Source organism: Bison bison, unplaced genomic scaffold, assembly GCF_000754665.1.
Source record: "Bison bison bison isolate TAMUID 2011002044 unplaced genomic scaffold, Bison_UMD1.0 scf7180017864479, whole genome shotgun sequence".
In the NCBI taxonomy this organism is placed as follows: Eukaryota; Metazoa; Chordata; class Mammalia; order Artiodactyla; family Bovidae; genus Bison; species Bison bison.
Window position 1 is genome coordinate 4,811,461 of NW_011495039.1, and position 9,786 is coordinate 4,821,246.

General features: G+C 39.3%; 1 protein-coding gene across 4 annotated transcripts in view; it reads right to left on the minus strand.

The window, feature by feature from the left end:
- Positions 1–2,299, minus strand: part of ISPD (isoprenoid synthase domain containing) — a 368,880-nt gene extending 366,581 nt beyond the window's left edge. For 3 of the 4 annotated variants that reach the window (XM_010862158.1, XM_010862157.1, XM_010862160.1), the window contains exons 1-2: positions 2,027–2,299; positions 877–949 (exon numbers count right to left, since the gene is read on the minus strand). In XM_010862158.1, coding sequence (XP_010860460.1) covers positions 877–949; positions 2,027–2,257 — 304 coding nt within the window. In that variant the 5' untranslated portion in view covers positions 2,258–2,299. The remainder of the gene's footprint in view (positions 1–876; positions 950–2,026) is intronic. The other variant, XM_010862159.1, reaches the window with a different exon arrangement.
- Between the last annotated feature and the right edge of the window lie 7,487 nt (positions 2,300–9,786).

The window sequence follows — 9,786 nt, forward strand, 5'->3', positions numbered from 1 at the left end:
AGTAAAATCCTTAACATGCGCCTTATATTTTTATGAAAATAATTTTACACTCGTGAAAATTATCCCTTAACACCAACAAAAACAATGCTGTATTTCTTAAGAGACCAAACTTCTGAAGTTTTCTTAAATTTGTTGTAAAGATTTAGCTTTAAACCAACTTCTTAATGTCATCAGAAAGTTTCAGATTTAATTAAAATACAATTTACTTTACTTAGAATGCATAATGAGATTGAATCTTACAAGTTATATTCTGATTAACACACTTAAGAAAATTAGAGTCTAAAAGGAATTCTAACAAAACCGCAACTAATAAGAAACCACTAACTGCTCCACATTTTTATGTTTTACTGGTCACCTTTTTTAGTCACCTGTTACATGACATTCTCAGCACATTAAATAGCTCAAATAAATATTTTGCCTTTCAGATACATTACCAAAAGGATCACTTTATAAACAATCTTAGAAATTCTCTGAATACTCAAAAAAATCCAAATGTTTGATCTTCACAGTGAGTTTAAGTGATATTTTTCCAAAAGGCAAATAGGCAAAGAGCCATAATTTTATTTGTACTATGGTATGTGTTAGACTTTGTATCTGCCCAAATTACATAGACCTTCCTAAGAACTTTTAAACTTGTAAAGTCTTACTCGAATTCTGAAGAGTTATAAATCTTTGGTCCTTTTACTTCTCCTTGTCACCCTTGTACCTGACCACACTGCTTCTACCACAGTCGAAGAGCATGGAGAGGAGCAAGAGCTCACAGAAAACACAAGAGCCATGAGACAGTCGTCTGGTCGCTAATGTTCCTGCAACATAATTTTCACTACATCAAAACACCACCTAGAAGTTGAAGATAAGAAAAATGTTTCATTTTACCTATGGAATTCTCATATACATCTGAATTGTAAAGAAGTTCATGTTGGAGAGGGATGAAATAAGGAGCAATTTCCTGAAAATTAAAATCCAAATACATATAGATAACTAAACAGAAATCAAAGATTGTCTTTCCCAACTGAGTATAACTTCCTGCCCACCCAGATGGCTAAAAAGCCTGCAGTGACTCCTCCTGTTGGGTCTACAATCTTTGGAGGAAACTACTATCTTAGATACTGTAATTCTTACAGTAATAACACTTTAAATATTTAGCACTTTACTAGGGGTCGCAAAGAAGTCGGACATGACTGAGCAACTGAACTGATGCAGTTAATATATGCATAATTTCCAATTCTAAAAGCAACCTTACAAGTTAGCATCTATATCTTTAGAAGGAAAATGAGCTCAAAGAAGTTGAGAGAGTTGAACATACCATACTACTAATAATTAGAAAAACAGAATTGGGCGTAAGTCTGTTCAACTCCACAGCAAGTCTGGGCCATAAATTTTCACTAAGTCTCAAATTTAGACCACCAACTTAAGTTTAGTAACTATTATGCTATTTATAGGATTTTAGCCTATCAGTCTATAAAAAACAAGTATGTCCCAAAGATTACAAGAGGCCTTCTGCTATCCTGTGTTTATTTTGGTGAAATAGAAGTGAACACAGCATTTTGTCATCCTAAGATTATTCACTTTAAAGGATGTAAAAATCTTGCCTGGCTGTTTGTGCCACAAAATAAACCACTTTTGAAGACTGAAAAATTGCGTGAAATGAGCCAGGGTTGTTTTTTTTTTACATGATACAACTCCTAGACTTTTACAAGATTTCTTAGGCATTTTTAGGTAAAAGAATGGAACTAAATGTGCAGCTAAGGTCCACCCATTCGTATCTGTACTCTAGCGACTTTATTGCATTCTTCTCCAAATAGCTCATATTATGATAAATGACTACATAGCAAAAAAAATACCAGAACAGTCTCAGAATCTATAATAGTATAGACTTCCTAAAACAAATTAGCACAATGTCTTAGGTAATCTTGCCCATTTTAATTAACTTGACATTTAAATCCAATTCCATCAAAATCTAGCAAATCATTGTGTGCTAGTGTTTGCCCCTTTTATCCATTCTCAAAAGTATTCAAATACTTACCCCATGTTCCTGAGCAGCTGTGACAACTTTAAGGAGGACATCTTCCTCAACAAATGGTCTCACAGCATCGTGGATGATCACTACTTCTGGCTTTGAGAGTCTACAGTTGGGCTGATCCTCTGCCAGCGCTTTCAGACCATTAAAAATTGACCTGTGGCGGGTCACTCCGGCTTCAACCAGTGAGATACGTTTATGCTGGTACCTCTGAATAATTCCCTTCATTGTTTCCATGTTCTCTCTGGTTACTGCCACAATAATGTCCTTTATCCAAGATACTCTGCAAGGAAAAGGATGCACACATTTCGTATCAGTTGATTCTTAAACAACGGAGTTAGTAACAAAACTGGGTTACCAATAAGTACAAACACATCTTCATAAGGACATTAAAAACTCAAAGTTATTAACTAACTCAATTTCATGCATTTTAATCAGGTCTAGTAAAAGGGTTAAGACTTTGAATTTTTCATACTGTAGATAGAAACACAAATATAAGTTGTGTTTTTCAATGCATAGTGTGAAAGTACCTTTATGATGAAACATAGATGTACCTTTATTGTAAAACAAAGATAAGATATATATATATATATATATCTCATGCATTTCTTAGGGTAAAATTAAATAATTAGAATATACATCAGTAGATTGAAATAAAAAAATGTAAAACTATGCTTTTAGGTTGCTCTTTTTTCCTCCAAATAATTCTCTTCATTGCATAGGAACAATTCAAAGCACTTTTGAATTCTACAAGTTCTGTCTCTTTGAGAAGTCCATCGAGTCAGCAACAAAGTTGGATCACTGAACTAAATTTGGCTTACATCAAGGTGAAATATTTTAGCTTAAATAGGGAAACGCAGCTAATTAAATCTGTTTAAGTATAAATCAGGCTTAAATAAAACAAAACATATATTAAGGAAATATAAAATTAAAGGAATTCATCTGTTGAGTTAGATACAAAACAGACCAGTTTTGTTCTGTTCTGAAACACTTTCTTCAAGACCGAGTGACACACAAACGCTCTCCATCCAGGGCACTGAGAGGCGGTGGCTGCAGCGGGGCTGGGCAGACCTCTCTGGAACACCAGTGCTAAGAGAGGCAAATACCATCATACACTCAGAGTTCCACAGCCGGCAGGCCCAAGCCAGGAAAACTGCCTCTGGCCGGTGTCATCAACTCTGATTAAAGGTCACTGTAAAATCTAAAGGCATTCTTTGCCTGTGAGATCCTACATGTTCATGCTAGACAGTTAAGTCTTATACTCACTTTTAAAGAGACGGAAGAAGGGTCTCAAAATGACTGAATAATGAAATTAACTATTGAACAATGAAAAATACTGGATTGCTTTGCTCAATAATTAACCATCTCCTGCCTTCTGCTATTGAACAAACCCACCCTGAAACCCAGAACTCCATTCTGCCTGTGGCTACAACAACACTGCACTGACGAATACAACCAAAACTTTACAGGCACACTATCCTTTCGTTTTAAGTCCATTCCCTTAACAAATGTTTGTTGAGCACTGAATAAATGATCAGCCTTGAGTACACACTGGAAATAGTTACAGAGGACACAAAGAACACCAGCAACTGCTAAGCTGCCGTCGAGAGGTCCAGACTTTAGGACCGCACGCGTTCCATTTTGACCAGCGTAGCGAAGGCCAAGATGATGGTCCCTAAGGAAGCAGAGTTTTCTCAAGTGGAGAGAGGCAGGAAAACAGACAAAAGGATTTGAAAGGAGAATGAGAGGGATGGTTTAAGCACAGGCCAAGCCAAGGTCCTGAGGAGCTAAGAGGAAATTCCCATGAAAAGGCCCAGGCAAGTGACAGGCTGGCCTACTCCACGGAATCCTCCAAGGCCACGTGAGAGGTGTTGGTCTTCAATCTTAAAAAGACCTCCAGGGGTGACCTCCCTGGAGGTCCAGTGGTTAAGGTTCCACCTTCCAATGCAGGGGGTGCAGGTTTGATCCCTGGTTAGGGAGCTATGATCCCACATGCCTTGAGGACAAAAAAACAAAACGTAAAACAGAAGCAATGTTGTAACAAAATCAACAGAAGACTTTAAAAAGATGGTCCACATCAAAAAAATTCTTAAAAAGAGAGAGTAACAGGAATCCTTAGAAAAGCTTTATGCAGGACATTTACACTCAAATTAACAGTCACTTCCCCCAGGGTTCTAAGCACTGTTCAATGACAAAATGGAAATCGTGGCAGTCAAAATAATAACTCTCGAATGACATCATCTAACTCCCAAAACCGAGAATATGTAACATTACCTAAAAAAGGAACTTTGCATATATAATTAAGTTAAGGATCCTGAATTGGAGAGACCCATCAGGGCTATTTGGTAAGTCCAACAAAACCACAAGAATCCAACAGGGAAAGAAAGACAAAAGGGTTGAGGGACAAAGTGTGGGAACAGAAGCATCAGTCATTATGACATAGGATCATAAGTCCCAGCGGGGCTTCCCTGGTGGTTCAGTGGTCAAGAATCCACCTGCCAATGCAGGAGACACAGGTTTGATCCCTGGGTCAGGAAGATCCCCTGGAGAAGGGAATGACAACCCACTTCAGTATTCTTGCCTGGAGAATCCTATGGACAGAGGTGCCTAGTAGGCTACAGTCCACGGGGTCGCAAAGAGTCAGACACTACTTAGCAACTAGGCAACAAAAAAAAGTCCCAGAATCTGAGAGAGCAAATGGACTGCCACCTGGCAAGTAAACAGACTGTACCTAAAAGACTCCAAAAAGAGCATAGCGCTGCTAATACCTTTATTTTAGCCTTATGAAACTGATTTTTTTACCTCTGACATCCAAAAGGTTAAGAATGTATTTAATATTACTTTAAGCCACTGAGTTCATGGAAATGTTTATAGGAGCAACTGCTACTGCTGCTGCTAAATCGCTTCAGTCGTGTCCGACTCTGTGCGACCCCAGAGATGGCAGCCCACCAGGCTCCCCTGTCTCTGGGACTCTCCAGGCAAGAACACTAGAGTGGGTTGCCATTTCCTTCTCCAATGTATGAAAGGGAAAAGTGAAAGTGAAGTCACTCAGTCGTGTCCGACTCTTAGTGACCCCATGGACTGCAGCCTACTAGGCTCCTCCATCCATGGGATTTTCCAGGCAAGAGTACTAGAGTGGGGTGCCATTGCCTTCTCTAGCAGCTACTAATTTAACAGCATAAACTTTACCCTGACTGCAAGATGGAGAATAGATTGGGTAGACAAAGGATGCAGATAGACTAGGTTGAAGTCTATCTGAATAGAGGCTCCTGCTGAAGTCTGGTGCAAGACAATAATGGTAGCCTGGCTATCAGATGGAGGTTGTGGATGAGAGATATTAATAGTAATCTTCCTGATTTAGTGGCAATAATCCTCCTGAGTCAGTAAGAAAGATGGGCAAAATAAATCATTTATCATGTAACATGAAATAGCTAACATCGATTAACTTACTAAGTCTTAAGCATTAGTCATCTTTTAACTCACATAATCCTCATGCTGTATACTGTCTCACATGGGACAGAAACATCAGAAGGAGCTGATACTCAAATATCTTTATTTTCCTATATTGCCATCTGATGCCAAAAACAACCTGAAAACAAAAAATTACCATTTTCCATCAAAATACAGCATTCTATCTTCTAGAATGTAGGCTCCATGACAGCAAGGACAACATGAGTTTTGCCCATTGCTTTGCACCTAGAAGGTACTTGATAATTATTTGGTACTCAATAAAAATTTTGGTCTGACACATCTACCAGGATCTTACAATAAAGCATAGTTCCAAGGATTATGAAAACACAGAAAGCTCTCCTCATCAACCTGAAGAGAGAATGAAAAGCAATGAAAATGCCTTCGTGGTCAATGTCACTTGTTGCTTGTTTTGATGAGTCTGACTCTTTATTCTGATTTCTAGATTCTAAGGGTTCCAAGGGGCTTCCCTGGTAGCTCAGATGGTAAAGAATCCACCTGCAATGCAAGAGACCTGGGTTCCATCCCTGGGTTGGGAAGATTCCCTGGAGGAGGGCATGGCAACCCACTCCAGTATTCTTGCCTGGGAAATCTTATGGACAGAGGAGCCTGGCAGGCTACAGTCCATGGGGTCACAGAGTCAGACACAACTGAGCAATTAACACTGTCACATACCATCACTGTCAAAGATCCAAGGATGGCTGGGACTACTAATGATTTGTCAGGCACCTTGGGGAAACTGTAATCACAAACAAAGCAAAGCAACAACCATCACAGAATACAGACCAGAAAATATGCAGTTATCTGTGTAGGCAATAAGGAGGATTGTGGAAGATGACTAAGTATGAGTTGATCTGGGCTTCACCAGTGGCTCAGCAGTAAACAATCCACCGGCAATGCAGGAGCTGCAGGAAACTAGGGTTCGATCCCTGGGTCAGAAAGATCCCCTGGAGGAGGGCATGGCAACCCACTCCAATACTCTTGTCTGGAGAACTCCATAGACAGAGGAGCCTGGCGGACTATGGTCCGTGAAGTCACAGAGAGTCAGACACGACTGAAGCAACTTAGCAAGCATGCAGGCATGGGTTGCTCTTTGTTTTGTAATCCATCTATCCCCAACCTATCGCTGCAAACTTGGCAACTGTCAGAACTTCCATCCTAAATCTTACACTGTTGACTTCCCTGGTGGTGCAGTGGATAAGAACCTGCCTTGCAATGCACAGGACACAGTTTCAATCCCTGGTCTGGCAAGATTCCAAATGCCACAAGGAAACTAAGCCCAAGCACCACAGCTACTGCGCCTGTGTGCCCTAGAGCCTGTGCTCTGCAAGGAGAAGCACGGCAGTGAGAATCCAGCTCACTGCAACGAAGACTAGCCCTTCATCTCCTTCACTAAGCTGCCAACTCACAGAAAGCAAAGGCGATACCCCAGAGTGTGGCTCATACTAAGCTTTCAGTAATATTAATAGGAGCAAAAGCAGCTAAGATATATTCACTGTTTACTAAGTGCCATACACTATTTGGAGCCTGTGCCTCTAATAGTTCACTTAATATTCACATCGGCTCTGAATGAAGTCACTATTATCTTCATTTCACAGATGGGGCAATGACCTGCCCACAATGATACAGCTATAAAGTGACAGGACTTGGGTATACCCCTATCTGACTTGGGAGCTCACACTCTTAATGTCTATAAAAGCGCTAACACTGAGCAGTCATAAAATCCATCAGAGGAAAAAAAAGTCATGTCTGGATCACCATGTCCCCAGAAATTCATTTACTGTGAACATTACCGCTGCATTTGTAGTCAAAAATGGTCAAGTTTATTTCTTAAGATTTAAGCAAATCTCAGTATTTCTTCTTTCATTCATTTAGTCATTCATCAAACATCCAGTAAGCATCTGTCATTTGCCAGACATTAAACTAGACACTGGTGATCTGGTAACAAAGAATTCCTGACCTCACAAACTATATACCAAGAAATATCTGTTAAATGAACCAATAGATAAGAGAAATCTTATACTATTAGGAATTAAAATATGCTCTTGAATTTTATTAGGGGGACATCACATTAAGTTTGCTTTTTTAAATAGAGAAGTTTTAAGTACATGTTCAGCTGTATCAGTGAACAGGATTTTCTTCTACGACAAGCGCTTAACTACTCACCTTTTACCTTCCATAGTCTACTCTATCAAAAAGTTTAAAGCAACTTTTAAAGAAATGTTGCTTTTTTGATCAAAAGTCACATGAGATTAAATGTTAAAACAGAATAATTAAGAGGGAGAAAGACAGGACATTACTTGACAATTGTCATTCAAATATATCTGTTGTGAGTTAATGAACACCCACAGGTAAATCCCAATTTTAGTAGAATGCCTTAAAATAGCTATAAAATGATTACCTATGTTCTATCTATAGTATCAAATGGAAAGGAGTCCAATAAAGTAAAATGTAGATTATGCAGATATACTTGTGGCCTTAGATCATTCCAAACAATTTTTATGAGGTTCTGAACAGAAAAACGTCTTAAACGAATATTTCTCAAACTGCAGATTTCAAAACCCATTAGGAGCAGGAGTGCAAGCTCAGTCATGTCTGGCTCTTTGAGACTCCATGGACTGTAGCCAACCAGGTTCCTTTGTTAATGGAATTTTTCAGGCAAGGATACTGAGTGAGTTGCCATTTCATACTCCAGAGGATCTTCCCAACCCAGGGATCGAACTCAACATCTCTTGTGTCTCCTGCAGTGACACGTGGATTCTTGAGCACTGGTGCTACCTGGAACCCGTTAAAGTATCATCAGATCAATGTCCTAAGTTTAGCCCAACAGTTTTGCATAAATAGTAATTAATAGAAAAGTGAAAACAGAATGTATAGCAAGTAATAAGGATAAATACTGTTCATGAAATTCTCTCAAATTTGTTGTATGCAGTCACGTATGTGTCATTAAATCATGAGCAAAATCTTGTAAGAATAGGTCACAATGAAAAAGTTCAGAAAAATGTTTTAGCCAGCTCTTAAGAGATAATGGGCTTGTTATGCTGTTTTGTTCAGCAACCAAGCATACACCCAGCACTTGCAAGCCCTTGTAAGTACTGTTTGTGTTTCAGAGGATTTATTCACATACTTTTCTAGTTATAGAATTAAAAACCTTTTACAGTATTAAAATTTAATAATGTAGAATCAGGAGACTAAGAAAGGCCTTAAGTACCTCACACAGTGCACAGTGAACAAATATTTGCTGAATAAATGGATCTGGCCAACCTCCTTAGCTGAAGGCAAGTCCACACCGAACCCCCTGGGTAGCTGGATTTTATCAAGTTCTGAATATTTCCTTCCCAGCACATTTCATAGGCAATTACAGACCTAACCTCAAGTTTCATTACACCTACAGACATTTTGAGGAAAAAACACAGTATGCCAGATATTATTTTCTCTCAGAACATTTTAAGAGTATATTGAAATATATTTCTATCAATATGTGTATTATATTTTTAAAAGAAGTATTACAGGTAGATTCTGCTCAGACAGTTCAGCAACATCAGTTGAAAACAGATTTAAACAAATGCTTTTTAAAAACAGATGGAAAAATCAGGCCCTGTTAATACCCCTTAAGTGCTCTCACCCAGGCTGCAGAAGTTTGGCCCCCAGGGAGAGGGGCAGCTGTGACTCATCGCCCGGACACTCACCATGGAAATCAGGCCTCGGGATCGTCCTATGGCCATCATTCCTCCTCTTCCTAATCCATCCTGATATTTTATTATTTTTTTTAATTTAAACTTATTTATTTTAATTGGAGGCTAATTACTTTACAATGTTGTATTGGTTCTGCCACACATCAACATGAATCCACCACGGGCGTACACGTGTTCCCCATCCTGAACCCCCCTCCCATCTCCCTCCCCATACCATCCCTCCGGGTCATCCCAGTGCACCAGCCCCAACCCTGATATTTCACAAGTAAAATACTGAATTGGTGTGAAGGGGCTGGCTCCTCACGGCCTTGACACATCTCTTTAATGTGGCCCATGAAGGCTTCCAGTGGTCAAGCCCAAAATACCAGTCCTGGTCTTCTCTCTTGTCTCACAGGGGCCCCGGGGGAGCCGATGGGAATGTAAATCTCCAATCACCTGATCTCTTCAAAACTCAATCCCACTCCGTTTCTTCTAAGATATAGGCCTCTTCCTTCACCTGATTCAGACTTAACCTTTTCATTAATGAAGCACTCAGACAAAAATTTTAACTCAAATTTAGGTATCTGAGCAATCACTCAAAAGCACCCTTAATTCATCTCTTTT